The sequence below is a fragment of the Bison bison genome, unplaced genomic scaffold (assembly GCF_000754665.1).
Source record: "Bison bison bison isolate TAMUID 2011002044 unplaced genomic scaffold, Bison_UMD1.0 scf7180017864108, whole genome shotgun sequence".
NCBI lineage: Eukaryota > Metazoa > Chordata > Mammalia > Artiodactyla > Bovidae > Bison > Bison bison.
This window is the reverse complement of record NW_011494680.1, coordinates 1,381,624-1,400,415: the sequence shown is the minus strand read 5'-3', so window position 1 is coordinate 1,400,415 and position 18,792 is coordinate 1,381,624. Positions and strand designations below refer to the sequence as shown.

The 18,792-nt window shown below is 43.5% G+C and overlaps 1 protein-coding gene across 1 annotated transcript in view; it reads left to right on the top strand.

Annotated features, from left to right (window-relative positions):
• The first annotated feature begins 8,442 nt into the window (after nucleotides 1-8,442).
• SQLE (squalene epoxidase) overlaps nucleotides 8,443-18,792 on the top strand; it is a 23,122-nt gene continuing 12,772 nt past the window's right edge. Inside the window, exons 1-2 of the mRNA XM_010838891.1 lie at nucleotides 8,443-9,650; nucleotides 13,388-13,640. Of these exons, the coding sequence (XP_010837193.1) occupies nucleotides 9,366-9,650; nucleotides 13,388-13,640 (538 nt within the window). The 5' untranslated portion in view covers nucleotides 8,443-9,365. The remainder of the gene's footprint in view (nucleotides 9,651-13,387; nucleotides 13,641-18,792) is intronic.

Here is an 18,792-nt window from a genome sequence, read left to right as displayed (position 1 = left end):
AGCTGAGTATGTAGGCTAATAAAGTAGCACATCATTATTATCAGTTCAGTTCAGTTCAGTTGCTCTTCGTGTCTTAACTCTTTGCGACCCCATGGACTGCAGCACGCCAGGCTTCCCTATCCATCACCAACTCCCAGAGCCTATTCAAACTCATGTCCATCGAGCTGGTGATGCCATCCAACTACTTCATCCTCTGTTGTCTCCTTCTCTTTCCTTCAGTCTTTCCCAGCATTGGGGTCTTTTCAAATAAGTCAGTTCTTCCCATCAGGTGGCCAAAGAATTGGAGTTTCAGCTTCAGCATCAGTCCTTTCAATGAATATTCAGGACCCATTTCCTTTAGGATGGATTTGTTGGATGTCCTTGCAGTCCAAGGGACTCTCAAGAGTCTTTTCCAACACCATAGTTCAAAAGCATCAATTCTTTGGTGCTCAACTTTCTTTATAGTCCAACTCTCACATCCATACATGACTATTGGAAAAGCTATAGGTTTGACTAGACGGACCTTTGTCGGCAAAGTAATGTCTCTGCTTTTTAATATGCGTCTAGGTTGGTTATACCTTTTCTTCCAAGGAGCAAGCGTCTTTTAATTTCATGGCTGCAGTCACCATCTGCAGTGATTTCAGAACCCAAGAAAATAAAGTCTGTTACTGTTTGCACTGTTTCCCCATCTATTTGCCATGAAGTGATGGGACCAGATGCTGTGATCTTAGTTTTCTGAATGTTGAGTTTTAAGCCAACTTTCCACTCTCCTCTTTCACTTTCATCAAGAGGCTCTTCAGTTCTTCTTTGCTTTCTGCCATAAGGATGGTGTCATCTACATATCGATGTTACTGATATTTCTCATGGCAATCTTGATTCTAGCTTCTGCTTAATCCAGCCCAGCATTTCTCATGATATACTCTGCATATTAGTTAAATAAGCAGGGTGAAAATATACAGCCTTGACATACTCCTTTCCCTATTTGGAACCAGTCTGTTGTTCCATGTGCAGTTCTAACTGATTTTTCTTGACCTGCATACAGATTTCTTAGGAAGCAGGTCAGGTGGTCTGGTATTCCCATCTCTTGAAGAATTTTCCACAGTTTGTTGTGATCCACACAGTCAAAGGCTTTGGCATAGTCAATAAAGCATTAGTAGATGTTTTTCTGGAACTCTCTTGCTTTCTCAATGATCCAGCAGATGTTGGCAATTTGATCTCTGGTTCCTCTGCCTTTTCTAAATCTGGCTTGAACATGTGGAAGTTCACGGTTCACGTATTGCTGAAACCTGGCTTGGAGAATTTTGAGCATTACTTTACAAGCATGTGAGATGAGTGTGATTGTGCAGTAGTTTGAGCATTCTTTGGCATTGCCTTACTTTGGGACTGGAATGATAACTGACCTTTTCCAGTCCTGTGGCCACTGCTGAGTTTTCCAAATTTGCTGGCATATTGAGTGCAGCACTTTCACAGCATCATCTTTCAGGATTTGAAATAGCTCAACTGGAATGCCATCACCTCCACTAGCTTTGTTTGTAGTGATGCTTCCTAAGGCCCACTTGACTTCACATTCCAGGATGTCTGGCTCTAGGTGGGTGATCACACCATCGTGATTATCTGGGTCGTGAAGATCTTTTTTGTACAGTTCTTCTGTGTATTCTTGCCACACTTCTTAATATCTTCTGCTTCTCTTAGGTCCATACCATTTCTGTCCTTTATTGAGTCCATCTTTGCATGACATTGTCCCTTGGTATCTCTAATTTTCTTGAAGAGTTCTCTAGTCTTTCCCATTCTGTTGTTTTCCTCTATTTCTTTGCATTGATTGCTGAGGAAGGCTTTCTTATCTCTCCTTGCAATTCTTTGGAACTCTGCATTCAGATGCTTATATCTTTTCTTTTCTCCATTTCGCTTCTCTTCTTTTCACAGCTATTTGTAAGGCCTCCTCAGACAGTCATTTTGCTTTTTTGCATTTCTTTTCCATGGGGATGCTCTTGATCCCTGTCTCCTGTACAATGTCATGAACCTCCGTCCATAGTTCAAAGGGGCAATGCTCTTGGTAAGTACCAATTTTTAGTTGACATCTCCATCATGACCCATCCATCTCAGGTGGCCCTACATGGCATGGCTTTGCTTCATTGAGTTAGACATGGCTGTGGTCCTTAGATCAGATTGGGGGCACTGAGTACAGCAGTCCATGCATGGGAGCTTTTGAAGGAGGTCACCTTTATTGTTATTACCTCCACCATTGTTTGGCTTCAGGTCAAAAAACAGGGAGGGAACACATCCCCGCCCATCAACAGAAAACTGGATTAAAGATTTACTGAGCATGACCCCGCCCATCAGAAGAAGACCCAGTTTCCCCTTCAGACAGTCTCTCCCATCAGGAAGCTTCCTTAAGCTTCTTGCCTGATAGTTCAGTTGGTAAAGAATCTGCCTGCAATGTAGGAGACCCCAGTTCAATTCCTAGGTTGGGAAGATCCCCTGGAGAAGGGATAGGCTACCCACTCCAGTATTCTTGGGCTTCCCTTGTGGTTCAGGTGGTAAAGAATCCACCTGCAATGTGGGAGACCTGGGTTCTATCCCTGGGTTGAGAAGATCCCCTGGAGAAGGAAACGGCTACCCACTCCAGTATTCTGGCCTGGAGAATTCCATGGATTATACAGTCCATGGGGTCTCAAAGAGTTGGACACGACTGAGCGACTTTCACTTTCCATAAGCCTCTTATCCTTCTCCATCATTCTTATAATAAGGCAGATACTTGGGCAACTGCTGCCTTTTCTGTTTAAAAATTATCCTTCCTTTCACTCCCCTATCCCTTTCACTTCATCTTTGTTCTCTTTTACCTTTCTCTGGCCCTAATCTCTCCTGCCTTGTCCATCCATATTCTAACTCAAACTTAGGCTTTTTCCTGCCCTTTATTTTATTCCCCTTCCTTTTTCCTCCTTCCCTTCCTAGTGAAGTAGAAATCAAGTCAAGGCTAAGGGTGGTTGAAATGTTTGGTTATAAAGATAACAGATGGAAACAGAATCTTGGTAATCGTGACATTGTGGACATGTAGTCACTTACAAACAGAGGTAGCTTATGGGTTCCAAGACAGCTAAGTTGCTGATCTAATATTGCTTGACTGGTAAAATCAGTAGATATTCTAGGATTTGACACAGTGAAGGATTAAGTGGAAGCCTTGGGTGCAAAGTGATCATGATTAATTTTGACCCATGCTAAGTCATACAAATATATGGTTAAAGAAAATATTAGCTGATGAGACTGGAAAACACTGATAAAAAAATTTCCTGTTAAAAAATAGCTTACCTTCTGATCATTAAATTAATACTTGCTAATTGTAAAATACACAAAGAACTATGGGCTTCCCTTGTATCTCAGTTGGTAAAGAATCTGCCTGCAATGCAGGAGACTGGGGTTCATCTCCTGGGTTGGGAAGATTCCCTGGAGAAGGAAATGGCAACCCACTCCAGTATTCTTGCTTGGAAAATCCCATGGACAGAGGAGCCTGGCTGGCTACAGTCCATGAAGCCACAAGAGTTGGACATGACTTAGTGACTAACCCACCACCATGAAGTAGGAATGTGCAGTATAGGGAATAAAGTCAATAATGTTGTAGTAACTTTGTATGGTGACTGATGGTAACTAGCCTTATGGTGATTGTTCCATTGTAGGTTGTACACCTGAAGCTAATATTATATGTGAATTATAATTCAAGAATGAAAAAGAACTATCCGAATTTTCCCTTATGCAGCCCTAGGCACAATTCCAGCACTTGTTACTAGAAGCTGTTCTAAGAAGTAAAGTGAAAGTGAAGTCGCTCAGTCGTGTCCGACTCTGCGACCCCACAGACTGTAGCCTACCATAGACTCTAGCCTACAGGCTTCTCCATCCATAAGGAAGGGCCCAAAGCCTGGAAGTAAGTCCCAAGAGGAAGAATGGTTGACGAAAGGGCTAGCTCAGTTAGTTCCCTATTTCCCCCCGATTCAGAAGATGAAGTGCATTCCAGATCCAGTATGTTAAGGTCAATTCAGTTTCAGCACATTGATGAGGATCCCTTTGTTTCTAAAATTGATATTGAGGAAAAAGCAGAATGGAGGCTTATGAAGATACCAGTCAGACTGTTCAGAATAATAGACTCCTCATTTTACCATCCTACTGCCGTCAACCAATCAGTGAAACACTTGTATTGTCCACTGCAGGCATTAGTATTTTACTAAGAGAAGAAAAGAAAAAAAAAAAGACAGTGAGAAAAGGAGAAAAGAAATGTAAGGTGTGGTTATTGCCACTTACGGTTAGAGGTCAACCATTCTTTCTTCCTTATGTTTATTTGGCTGTGTCAAGTATAGGTTGTGGCATGAGGGATCTTCATAGCATCATGGGCGATCTTTCCTTGTGTCACATGTCCCACAGCATGTGGGATCTTAGTCTCTGGACCAGAAATCAAACCCACGTCCCCTGCACTGCATGGTGGATTCTCCACTGGATCACCAGGGAAATCCCATTCTTACTAACTTTCAAACTTCAGCTTAAAAGTAACTTCTGTCAAACCTTCCTTGATCCCTAGGTTAGTTTATATCTTCTTACCCTCCAGAGCAACATGTACTTCCCTTTTTTTGGATACACACTGACATCTTTAAGCCACCCCAAGGTGGCTCAGCGTTAACGAATCCGCAGGCAAGGCATCCGGGGAGGCAAGTTCAGTCCCTGAGTCAGGAAGATCCCCTGGAGGAGGAAATGGCAATCCATTCCAATATTCCTGCCACAATAATCCCATGGATAGAGGAGCCTAGTGGGCTACAGTCCATGGGGCTGCAAAAGAGTCAGACATGACTGAGCATGCCCACACGCCTGACATCTTTTGTTACATTTGCTGCTGTCATCGCCATTAAATCCTACGCTGTGCTCACCACTTTACTTACACCAAGCATAGTGCCTGACACAATTTAGCTACTTGATACATTTTACTACATTGAATTGGCTTGACCTGTACTCTAATTATGGCTGTATGAGCTGTATTCAAGGAGAGAAAGAAGATGAAGACAAAATTCCAAGTTAATATAATTGGCTCCATCATTTGCAACTAGAATTTGCAAAAGATTACCTAAGTGCTGAGGGAATGCAGAACAGTTAAGTGAGTGGCCAAAGTCTTTTTGGACAAGGTGCATGGTGAGCAAGAAAGTTTTGATCTTATGTGTTACAAACCAAAACATTAGTGAAAAGGGAGTTGTTCAGTTTGGTACCAAAAAAAAAAAAAAGATGAAGGAAAGGTTGTATTCAATGCATTGAAAAATGTGTATTACGCACCAGGTGCAGAGAATACAACTGTGAATAAGACATGGTCCTTGCCTTAAGAGCTAAATCTCTTGAAAAGGTGTAAGTCAATAACTGCAATACAAATTAGTGACTGTTGTGACAAAGAGGTAATTATGAAAACTTGAAGAGAAAGAGATATTAATTAATGTGGGTCTTAAACAATGGATAATTGAAGAGAGGAGGAAAAGGCTTTTTCCTGCAATAAGAATAGCATTTGAAAAGGCAAAAGTGTAATAAGCCTGTCAGGCCAGATGGTGCCAACGGAGATTTCGGAGGTGATTAAGCAATGAAATGAAAAGACCAAGTGTGCTTTTTGTTTGTTTTAAAGGTTAACTAGATCTTTACCTTAAAATAAAGGAGAAAAAAATGCATTCTGGTCAAACATCCCTAGGTTCTTGAGCCAGACTTCCTGGGCTTGGTTTCAGGCTCTGCCTCCTATTAGCTGTGTGACACTTCTTTGTACCTCAGTTTGCTTGTTTGTAAAATAGGGTTAAATATAGCACCTGCTTGATAGTGTGGTTATGAGGACAAAATTAGGTACTATATGAAAAAAATTGTAGAATGCTGCCCAGACTGTAAAAGTGTCTCTTTTTGTGATTACGGAAGTAGTATTACTTTCTGCCAGTCAGGGGGTGATTTTGTCATGTTTCGCCTCAGGCTTGAGTGACAGATTTTTGTTTCTGAATAAGTACAGCCAGGCCAAGGACTTCCCAGGCAGCTCAGTGGTAGAGAACCTGCGGGTGAATGTAGGAGATGTGGCTTCGATCCCTGGTCAGGAAGATCTAGAGAAGGAAATGGCAACCCACTCCAGTATCTTGCCTGGGAAATCCCAAGGACAGAAGAACCTGGTGGGCTGCAGTCCATGGGGGTGCAAAAGAGTTGGACACGACTTGGCGACTAAACAGGAAGCAGCAGTCAGGCCAAGATTCAAACATACCTAAGTGATGGTTATGTAACATTTAAGTTTGGAAAGCATGGGTATTCAGAATGTGCCCTATGCGAGGATCACAAATGCTCTTTTTGCCTTCAGGTTGGAAGTGGGTTTTGGACTGTACACATACAGATAAGGTGACTTTCAAAAGATTAATTAAAAATTACCTACTTAAAAAAATTTACCTACTTAATAAGGAAAAAAAAATCCTCATGGTAATTTCTAATCAAGTAGCAATCATTCTGATGATAACAATTTGCTTCTACAAGAGTCAGCTGACCAAGCCTTCTGTCATTTTAGCAATATAGGAACTCATAGTTACCTATAAGCAGTTAAGTGAAGAACTATCTTCAGGAAAGCAATCTCCCACGTATTAAACTGATTTTCTTGAGTTCTTTCTAATTCGATGTGTCTTTCAAGCAGCTGAATTTGTTGATAGCAGGGAGGAATGTCCAGGAAAGTCTTGGTTTTATAATGGAAGAAAGGTAAAGTATATTTACCTTGTATATTTACTCTGATCATTCAAGAGTATTGGGGAAACAAGATTTGGAGACCAGGAGTTTAGCTTTTGGTTTCATCACTTATAAACTGTGATTTGGCCAAGCCACTTAACCTCTTTAAATTTCATATTTGTTATTTTTAAAATCCAGGTAGTTTTGAGTGTCAAATGATGCCTGTGAAAGTGTTTTGACACATAATTATTTCATTAACAGATAAAACATATTTAGGTTGAAAAATGGTGACAAGTACTGTACTTGTATAAACTCAGCAAACTGCCAGGAACTTTAAATTTCATGAAGACATTGCCCTATCCCTTCAGAGATTTGACTGACTTTTGACTTGTTCAAGGTCCTGAGCCTGATTAGTGTCAGCCAGAGTCTAGGTCTTCTGATTTCTAATCACCTAGTCTTTCCTACTACACCACTGTCATTCATCATTCATTCAATACAGCTTTATGGACGATAAATACAAAAATATTGTGCTAGTCGCTGTAGGTGATTCTGATTTATCAGACTCAGATTCTCCTCTCAAGGAACACAGAAACTAGTGGTAATAGCCATAAATGTATAGTCAGAAGCTGGAACGATAAGGTATGAATAAACTATTATGTGATCTGGTGAGGATCAGTGGACCCTTGGTAGAAGAGGTGACAATTCAATTCTGCTCCAAAAGGCAGAAAGGATTTGTACTTAAGTCTTAGAGTTTAAAACATGCAGTCCAGGGTTACAGTAAGGTGAACAAAGGCACTGGTCTTAGCCCTCAATAAATTCTAGGAAGTTTCAGGTTTTTTTTTTTTTCGTAACAAGGTCCATCTTTCACCTGTGAATCTCGCAGACTTCTACTGTTCCCTCTAGAATGCCTGTCCTGGACAAAATTCATGTAACTTGCCGGAAGGCCTTGCTTGATTCACTCCAGGCAGAGTGAAGGACTGCCTCCTGTTTCCATGGTTCTCTCCTCGCTCACCCACTTTTTCAGGGCACTTATGACACATCTCTGTTTATTTTACTTCTTTGCCCCGCACCCTTCACCGTTTCTGATTTTGAGAAAAAAAAAAAAAAAATAGGGCAACGCGCATAAGTGTATCTTCAGCCTGGGTACAGTGACAAAGTGCACAGTTGCCTGACAATTTGGGGTAAAGGAAGGGAACACCTGGCATATCCTCTTTCTTCCTCTGCCAGACGCCTGCCCACAACCTTCTTGCAGATTCAGCAGTGAACGTCACGTTCTCCACGCACCTGTAGCTCTTTCTACCGCCCCCTAGGCATGTAGGCATAGGCCAGAAAGGCTGTGTCTGATTCCTCTCTATGACACCTGGGCCCGGCACGTAGCGACCCGTCCACAGAGGGGCCAGAAGAATGACTTGCCGAGGTCGCGAAAGCACCGCGGGGTTTCCTCGGAACCAGCCCCACCTCTTTCTGGGTAGGATCCCAGTTGCTGGGCCCGTGACACTCAGGGCAAGACGCCCACCAGCCCCACTCCCTCCAGAGCCAGCCAGTGCCTTCCCATCCGCCCATCCGGCTGCAGGCCCCCATCCCCACGCCCCCACCCGACACCACGCAACCTCGTCCTAGCGCCTCTCTGGGCGTCACCGCGCGAGCCGCGCCACCTGCGATTGGCCAAACACGGCATAGCGCCATCTCGGCCTACAAGCGGCGCTCGCCCTCATTGGCTGGTGACGGCAGGGGGCGGTGACGGTGGGCGGAGCCCCGCCCCTCTGGTCCCTCGCCGGGGTCGAGCCCAAACGCCGGCGAGGCTCACGCGGCCGGGCGAATAACTAGGCGCCCGGCGGTTACTCTGGTTACTGTGGAAGCGCTGCGCTGGGAGGGCTGCCGCCGCCCGCGAGGGATGCTGGTGATGAGTCGGTCGGGAGCCGCCGCCGCAGCTGCTCTCTGAGTGAGGAGCGCCCTGGAAAGTGCCGTTCAGCTGAGTGAAGGTTCGGGGACCGGTGCCTCGGGAGCCGCGGGGAGGAGGAAGTCTGGAGGTGGGGGCTACGCTTCCCAGTCCTGGTGCCGCAGTCTCGAGTCCGAGGCCATCTTTGGTGGGAGAAGGCTGCCCCGTCCGACGTTTGCCTCTGAGCGTGGAGGTCCCGGGCAAGAGAAGGAGCTTTCTCCGCGCTGTCTCAGCCCTCGAGCTTTCCGACCCGGTGAGGCCGCAGTTCCCCAGCGCAAGATATTTCTTTGATGTTTGTCTCCCTGTTGCTCTTCCAGAAGGACACCTGCTGCTAGTGAGAGCAAAAGAGCAATTTCACTGCACAACAAACCAACAACAAAATTTAATACATTATCCGGAATTAACCCCCCAGGACCCCCAGCCCTCCCAGCACCCCCCACCCCCCATAGATGGATTGCTTGAAAGGGGAGAGTCTGATCGGGAGCTGTTGGAGATTTTTAAATACTCTTCTTTAAATCCTGGAGAACGTTCCCGTCTTCACGTACTTTTATACCAACTTTGTATGATTTTGTAAATTCCTTTGATTTGAATTGTAACCTCGTGACGGTGTTTCCTGGACTTTAGCCGGTCCCCCGCGCTCCTTTTTGGCAAAACATTTTGGGGAGAGCATCTAAACACCAAAACCCTACCAGGGGGAAAAAAAAAGGATCTCCTGACGTTGACCCGGAGTCACCGAAGAAGCCTTTAAACCATGTGGACTTTTCTCGGCATCGCCACTTTCACCTATTTTTATAAGAAATGCGGAGACTTTGTCTCTCTGGCCAACAAGGAGCTGTTGCTGTGCGTGCTGGTGTTCCTGTCGCTGGGGCTCGTGCTGTCTTATCGCTACCGGAGCGGGGCCCTCCTCGGGCGCCGGCAGAGCGGCTCCCAGTTGGCGGGCTTCTCCTATATTCTGTCAGCCTTGCCTTTCATTGGCTTCTTCTGGGCCAAGTCCCCCGCTGGATCAGAAAATAAAGAGAAGCTGGGGTCTAGGAGGGTAGGTTGAATTCGAAGTGGGCACATGTATGAGTGTCTTGTATTAAAATCAGGACTGCGATCACCCAGATGTAAATAGGGTAATTTAAAGGGTGAAAGGCTGCAAGTTAGATTTTCTGGTACGAATTCTGACATAGATGGTTTTGGTATTTTTGTTTTGTTTAAGCTCTTGACTGTTCTTGACCACATCCTTGGCTCTCTCAGAAATGATGGGAAACCTTTGTTTCATTTAGTGTTGGTGCGGAGCTAAACGAACTGGGTTTGATTAAGGAAAGGTGAAATGTTCAGGTCAGTAGGACTGAATCACTCTGATGGAAAAATAGTTTTATTTAAATCCTTTGGTAAGGATTGTGTTTGAACTTGGGAAGAAAGAAGAAAGCTGCTGCAGGTAAGCCTGTTGCTAATAAGAAGGGACAGCTGCCTGGGGAAAGTCACAGAACAGCTGGAAGAACTGGCAGAGTAAAATGTTCGGTGTTTTAAAGTCTTAGGCAAAACACCCTCCTCTCCCCACATCAGTGGAGCCTTGAGTAAATCAGTGTCCTAGGTTAGGTGAATAATTAATGTTTGGTCCCTGAGGAGACAGTAGAGGAGGACAATGGTGAGAGATATAAGAGGGGGAACAGATAGTTGAGGCCAGAATATTTAGGGCCTGTTGGCTTTGGATGTTTATACTTTTCCCCAAGAGCACTGGAGGATTAAAGTATGGGAGTAATGATATTTGATTTTTACTTGTTATTTATTTATTATTTTTTTAAGTCTTTATCCAATTTGTTACAATATTGCTTCCATATTGTGTTCTGGTTTTGGCCATGAGGCATGTGGAATTTAGTTCCCCGGCCAGGGATCAAACCCACATCCCCTGCATCGGAAGGCGAAGTCTTAACCACTGGACTGCCAGGAGAGTCCCTGACTTTCACTTTTTAAAAAGAACATTCTAGTTTCTGTGTGGAGAATGGACTGTAGGAGGCTAAGAATGGAAGCAGGGATGTGTGCTGAGAGACTCTTGCAGTAGGCCAAGTAAGGGATGCTGGTGACTTGACGTGAGTTGAGTGTGGCCTACACAGTCATTTACTCCTTCAGGGTTCCTGAGCCATATAGATCAACACAGTTTAAGAAGAGAGGGGGTTTGGTTTAGAAGGTTTGCTCTACCACTGCTGACTGTAAGACTTTGGGCAAGTTACTAACTTTCTGGAAGAATCAGTTACCTCTTCTGTTAGGTGGAAACGGCACTAACCTTGCTGGTAGTTAGTGAATTGATTGATTTAATGTTTGCAAAATGCCTGGTACATAACTGTCTGGTAAATAGTAGTTATTCGTATTAGTCTCCATCTCTTAGGAACCTTTGGAATGGTGCTGAATTCAGTGATGGGGTGGGTGTGGGTTGGAGGAATGGGAGGATAAGGGAATCTTTAATCTTCAGTTTGAAGTCTTTGCTACTGTTACCTGAGATGATGTTCCTCAGGGCCACTGAGCACTAGTCCAGGAGGTTGGAATGCCATCATACTGAAGAGAAATTTGGCGGTTGGAAGTTGAATTACAGCAGTCAGTATTGGTTCCATTTTGCAAACACCCCAGGCTCTCTGCTTGTTTCCTTAATTCCTGGGAGTCGGTAGACTGTATTAAGTTCCCATTAGTGCTTCGTCTACTGACCAGGCTCTGAAAGGCAACTTGCTCCAGAGTCCTCCTTCCAGGATTGTGTATGTGTGTTTGGAAAGGCTAATAAATGATGGCTAAAATGACAAGTGAAAGTGGCTCAGGTGTGTCTGACTCTTTCTGACTCCGTGGACTGTAGCCCTGTAGGCTCTTCTGTCCAGGGATTCTCCAGGTAAGAATACTGGAGTGAGTTGATATTTCCTTCTCCAGGGGGTCTTCCTGACCCAGGGATCAAACCTGGGTCTTCTGCATTGCAGGTAGATTCTTTACCATCTGAGCCACCAAAATGACAGAAGGGGTTTTCAATATAGTCAGTTGTTCTGGCTATTAATACTGAAATAGTAGGTTCTGTTGTGAAAATGTAATTTTTCTAAGAGAAATGATTAAAAAAGATAACAGTGGACAGGGCCCAGGTCATTATAGAGGCCAGATGAATATTAGATCATAGAGGTTTAAAATTCTAAAGGATTTTAGGTTTTCTCTCCTTTTTGACTGACAAAAATGTTTGTTCTTATTCCTAAACTGGAGGGCCACTTGTTTGACCAAGTTCCCTTAACAGTATCAGAATGGGGGAAAAAGGAAGTTAAATGTGTTCTTCCTTTTGGACGACAGAGGATAAGGTAGTTAGATGACATCACCGACTCTATGGACATGAGTTTGAGTAAGCTCCGGGAGTTGGCAATGGACAGGGAAGCCTGGCGTGCTACAGTCCCTGGGGTCACATGACTGAGCGACTGAACTGAACAGAACTTTTTGCCTGAGGGCTTCCCTGATAGCTCAATTGGACATGACTGAGTAACTTTCACTTTTTTGCTTGAGGTCTTTTATTAAAACCCTTTCAAAATGACATTTAACCTTATCTTAATTGTTAAGGTCAGAGAACCCCAGGAAGATGGTTCCTTGCAATTCTGTGTATGAATGTATTCATATTTGTGACTCCACATACCAACAAAAAATGCTTACTATAATACTGAATTATTCATTAAAAAAAAAACTGTAATAGGTACTGCTATGCTCAATGGGCATAAATCTCTCAAAACAGCCCTTTTTCATCTTGTAATCAAAGGTATGGTTTTTACTGTCAGCCCAACCAGTGATATCTTTAATGTTTGTTCTTACTCTTAAACTGGAGGGTCACTTGTTTGACCAAGTTCCCTTAAGAGTATCAGGATGGGGGAAAAGGAAGGTAAATATGTTCTTATATGTCAAGGACTAAAATTGCGAACAGGTTGAACTCCAAGGGACAGAATGAGTTATTCTCTTGGAATTGTAAGGTATGTATTCTCAATTAATAGATCCCTGGTCAGAATTTTACAGTCTTTTTGTTATATAAAAAGTGATTTTAGATTAAGATAGATTTTTCAGATGAAAATCAAGAGGGAGAAAATGAAGACAAATAGTGGAAATATCTAAAGGGTGCATGAAATCATATCAGAAGCTGTACATGATTTGTATCTGGTGGATGCTCAGTATGTATATGAAGAATTGAGTAAATAGGATAGAATTTTCCCTGTAAGACTTAGAAGTCCCTTGTAACCATATCTTATAATTGGCCTATTTATATTTCTAAATATGTGACAGCATTTTCTAAATATATTTGGAAGATGGAACATAAGTTTAATTTTACTGGGGTATTGTTATCCATTTTTGTTTAACCAGTATTTAGATATTATTGTTTTTTATATATGATCTGGATTTAAAAACATAACTGTTCATTTGGTTTGATAATATTTAGGGTATGTGAAGTGAAGTCGCTCAGTCGTGTCCGACTCTTTGCGACCCCGTAGACTGTAGCCTACCAGGCTCCTCCGACCCCGTAGACTGTAGCCTACCAGGCTCCTCCGTCCATGGGATTTCTTAGGCAAGAATACTGGAGTGGGTTGCCATTACCTTCTCCAGGGGATCTTCCCAACCCAGGGATCGAACCCGGGTCTCCCGCATTGGAGGCAGACACTTTAACCTCTGAGCCACCAGGGAAGCCCATTTAGTTTTTACCTAAGATGCAAGTGTTCACTGTGCCTGTATAGTAGTAGTATGATTTAAAGACAACAAATGTGACTACATAATTCATTTTTTTTTTAACAGTGCAAAAAAGGGACCAGTATTTCAGAAACAACCTTAATAGGAACAGCTGCCTCTACACTGACCTCTTCTCAAAATGATCCAGAAGTAATCATCGTGGGATCTGGTGTCCTCGGCTCTGCTTTGGCCGCAGTGCTTTCCAGAGATGGAAGAAAGGTGACGGTAATTGAGAGAGATTTAAAAGAGCCTGACCGGATCCTTGGAGAATTTTTGCAGCCAGGTGGTTATTATGTCCTGAAAGACCTTGGTCTTGAAGGTAGGTTCATAGTGATTTTTAGGAGTTAATGTGGCATAAGCAAGCACTCTGCTATGACTGGTAAAAGGGTATTCCATTTTATCTTCATGTATAAAGGTTACACATTTATCAACAAATTTGCATGAAAATGAAGGCAAAGGAGAGGATAAGCATGAGGAAACATGAAGTAGCCTTTGTGAGATAAAAGTGGCTAAAAAATTGTAATGGTCAAAGTTGAAGACTGGAAAACTTCAACTTGGAATGAGGAATGAAATTTAGTGAAAGGTGAAGTGAACTATCATTTGTAGAGTGCATGTGATGTATCTGTGATGTATCCTTTTATTTAAGGATCATTCATCCATTAATCCAGTGCTTTTTAAATACTCTTCATTTAGAAAGTATTTTTGCTGTTTGCTTTGTATGAGGTGCTATACTGGGTGCCAAGGATAAATTGGCTAATAAGATCAGTGATCCTGTCTTGGGGTTCAGAGTGCAAAATAGGTCTGGAAATTGAGAGAGAGCTTGCTTGGCATTTAGGGTGGGCATGATGTTGTAGTAATTACCAGCATTGATTCTGGCACTAGATTGCCTGGGTTTGAATACAGCTTAGGCACTTAAAAAGCTGTGTGATCTTGGATAAATTACTTAACCACCTGTGTGTTAAGTTTGTTGCTGTTGTTTAGTCTTTAAATCTGACTGTTCGTGCATGGACTGTCGCCCACCAGGCTCCTCTGTCCATGGGATTTCCCAGGCGAGAGTACTAGAGTGAGTTGCCATTTCTTCCTCTAGGGGATCTTCCTGACCCAGGACAGAACATGTGTCTCCTGCTTTGGCAGGTAGATTCTTTACCTCTGAGCCACCAGGGAAATCTCTGTATTAGTTTACTCATCTGTAAAAGAGGCACATTTAGGGTCCTTGACTCATAGGTTATTAAGAGGATTAATTGAATTCAAGCATAAAGATAAAGCAGTCAGAACAATTCCTGGTATGTAGTAAGCACTATGTAAATGTTTGCTGTTTTATTCAGTGTACTGAAGAGGAGACTATTGGGTAATGGGGAAAGGAGTGGGACTTGAGATTGAGATTGGAGAGTTAGGCAGCTGCTGGTCCTGCAGGACTTTGAAGGCAGTGGAACAGGAGTATGACAGGGTCCTGTTTATGCCTCTAAAGGCTTCAGAACTTGAGAGCTCTTCCCAATGATGAACACTTCTTATATCCCGACTCAGTACCACTCAGCATGTGTGTGCATGCTCAGACATGTCCAACTCTTTGAGACACTGTGGGCTGTAGCCCGCCAGGCTTCTCTGTCTATGGGATTCTCCAGGCAAGAATACTAGAGTGGGTTGCCATTTCCTGTTCCAAGGGATCTTCCTGACCCAGGGATTGAACCCATGTCTCCTGCATTGCAGAAGGATTCTTTACCCACTGAGCCACCTGAGAAGCTGCTCAGTACCTACATACATTCCTAAATCTGAGATTTATTTTACTTTTTAAATACTTGCATGATTTGACCCAAGTCTGCAATTCGCAGCTTGAAATTTCATTTCACAGTTTACCATTGAATCACATTCTGCACTTCAGTTCAGTCGCTCAGTCGTGTCCAACTTTTTACGACCCCATGAACCACAGCATGCCAGGCCTCCCTGTCCATCACCAACTCCCGGAGTTCACCCAAACCCATGTCCATTGTGTCGGTGATGCCATCCAACCATCTCATCCTCTGTCATACCCTTCTCCTCCTGCCTTCAATGTTTCCCAGCATCAGGGTCTTTTCAAATGAGTCAGCTCTCCGCATCAGGTGGCCAAAGTATTGGAGTTTCAGCTTCAACATCAGTCCCTCCAATGAACACCCAGGACTGATCTCCTTTAGGATGGACTGGTTGGATCTCCTTGCAGTCCAAGGGACTCTCAAGAGTCTTCTCCAACACCACAGTTCAAAAATGTCAATTCTTCGGCACTCAGCTTTCTTTACAGTCCAACTCTCACATCCATACATGACTACTGGAAAAACCATAGCCTTGACGAGACAGACCTTTGTTGGGAAAGTAATGTCTCTGCTTTTTAATATGTTGTCTGCTGCTGCTAAGTTGCTTCAGTTGTGTCTGACTCTGTGTGACCCCACAGACAGCAGCCCACCAGGCTCCCCTGTCCCTGGGATTCTCCAGGCAAGAACACTGGAGTGGGTTGCCATTTCCTTCTCTAGCGGGAGCTTATTGCCAAGTCCAAATGGCATATGATGGTGGTTTTGACTAACACGTTAGCAGAGCATGTAAAGAGAAGTGGACAGGTTCGTGACCAAATTAAGAGACAGGAATGGCTTGACTTAGTAAAGGATTGGTGTGAGTTATGAGAAGACAGGGTATTAAAAAATTATTCTTAACGTTTTGATTTGAACAGCTGGTAGATGCAATGCCATTTGCTGATAAGAAAACCTGGAGAGGACCAGCTCTGGGAGGAAGTTGGGGGACCCATGGAGATAGACAAGTGGACTATTTAGTTGAGAATATTAATCTCAAGTGCAGAGGAATGAGTGCTTTGAGCTGGCTGGGGTAGGTATTTCAGAGATGTCAGCATGTTTGAAGTACTTAAAAGCCACAGCAGTGATGGAGACCAGCTGAGAGTGTGCAGAGAAAAAAGAGAAGACAGAATAAACCAAGTCCTGGGAAACTGACATTTAGAATTTGGGTGGAAGAAGAGAAGCTTGCTGGAGGACTGAGAAGGAGCCTGTAAAATGACAGGAAAGAGCCAGGAGTGTTTGGTGTCCTTAATCCAACAGAGGAAAGTGTTTCTCGCAGGAAGGGATGGGTACATATCCAGAAAGGAAAGCAGCCATATCATGGTTTGCTAATGAAGGGTCAGGTCAGAACAGTGCATAGAAAGTGCCATGGGATTCGGCCATTTGGAGGTTGCCGTGAGACTGACAAGGTGTTTCGGTGGAGTTGTGTAGACAAAACCTGGACTGAAGTGAACGGGAGATGAAAAAACTTGAGGCTAGCAAACTACTCTCGAGGAGTTTTTCTCTAACAGAAAGCAGAAACAGGGCAGAGGTGAAGTGTAGATGTGAGGGGTGTTTCGGCACTAGATAGAGCGTGTCCGTGGGGTAGGAGAAGATCAGGCTGGCGGGGAGGTGACTAAAGGGGCGACATTCACTCTTTCATTTAACATTTATTAAGCATCGGCTCTATTGTAAGTACTGTTCTAGGCGCCGAGGCTACAGAAGTGAACAAAACAGGTTCCAGCCCTCACAGAGCATGTATTCTAGGTGCTCGTGTAGAAGATGGTGATAAAAGATGAATAAATAAAATTTAGAGGATATATTATGGTTATAAGCCCTTCAGAGAAGACTCAGAAAAGAGAGATAGGGAGTGTACTTCTAAATGATGCAGCGGGCGGGGGAAGGGAAAGCCTTACTGAGAAGGTGATGTTTGAGGGAAGGACTGAAGGGAAGGGAAAGGAGAGCCCTAGGGCTGTCTGGAGGCAGAGAAGCTCTTTCCAGGCAGAGAGAGCATCATGGGATGAAGCCTGATGGGGAGGAGTGAGCCTGTGGCCTCTTTGAAGAGCAGGAAAGGAGAATTGTGTTGAATTGAGTGGTTTGAATTAGAGAAAAGGTCAGATGGAGAATGGAGACTGGATTCCCTGGTGGCCCACTATATGGATTAGATTTTTATTCCAAAGGGAGGCCATTGGAGAATTTCAAGAAGAGGAAGTTACTAGATTTCACCTCTTAGAAGTATGATTAGAAGTATCAATTTAATGTATTCTTGTTAATGTGTAGAAGAAAAAGACTAGATCATGAATTGGCAAGTCAGAAGCAGGGAGACCTGTTAGAAAGTTATTGCGGAAACTGAGAGTTGATGGCTTGGACCAGGGTCATGGCCGTAGTGGTGGGGGACTTGGTCACATTCTGGGAATATATTTGGAAGGAAGAGTCAGTAGGACCTGCTGCTGATGGATGAGATGGTGAGGGGTATGAGAAGGAAGAGTTGTGGTATTTAAAGAAGGCTAGATGGCGTTGCCAAGAAGAGGTGCAGGACGACTCCTGGGGTACTCTAAGGTAGAGAGCAGGTCAGTGAGAGCAGGAGTTGAATAAGAGGGCTGAGACTGAGAAGGGGCAGACAGAGAGGAAAGGCAAGAGACAGCAGGGCCCTGGCCCCAGCGGAGAGGGTGGACTGCGAAGAAGGCAGGCCCCCGGCCTCTGCCCTTTCCCTGACCACCACCCTCCATGAGAGGGTCACCAGAGACAGGTGGGACAGAACCCTGAGGCAGGATTGTGTCACCTTTATCATTGAACATCAGGTGTGAATTTGATTGAGGTTTAGGATGCCATCTTCCTGACTGCCTGGTTAAGAAAGTGAAAGTGCCAAAGTCTATCATATTTGATTTTACCAATCAAATTGTGAAAGGCAGATGTTTCAAATCTTAAAGTAGACCTTATTTATATACTTTGTCTTAAGATAGCTAACCCAAGGAAAAATTTTACTATGCCACTACTGTATACTTTTTACATGTTCTGGTGTGTTCTCAACTGGCTAGTTTTAGCACTTATGGAGAAGAAAATGGCAACCCACTCCAGTGTTCTTGCCTGGAGAACCCCAGGGACGGGGGAGCCTGGTGGGCTGCCGTCTATGGGATCACGCAGAGTCGGACACGACTGAAGCGACTTAGCAGTAGCAGCACTTAGAAGTTCTTGCATAATATGAGTTATGAAAAATAAGTTTATTTCAGTAGCTGGACAAAACAAAAGTGGAAATACTAGATGGATTTCAAACATGTAGGCCGGTAAAGATTGGCAGTTTGCCAAGATCCAAATTGAATACACTGCTAATTGGCAGCTTCTATGATACCTGTGTACTTTTCTCTGACTGAATTTTAGCTGGAATAATTTAGAAGCCAAACCAAAAAACTAACTTGGCTCGTAGGTGGGATGTTTGACAAGTATTCATCCAGCTTGTCCCTGACTGGACTTTAAATGTAACTAAAAAGCATATCAGAAAAAAGCTGATTTATTTTGATCTTGGCATAGATATGTGGTAAAATTGTTTATTATAAAGTTTTTCTTTCGTCAGAAATGAAATTATTTTAATAGACTTAATCCTCAATATTGTATTTTAATGTATTTAAATATATTTGTATTATGTGACTTTTAAAATACATGCTAAAGTCACCTTGCTCA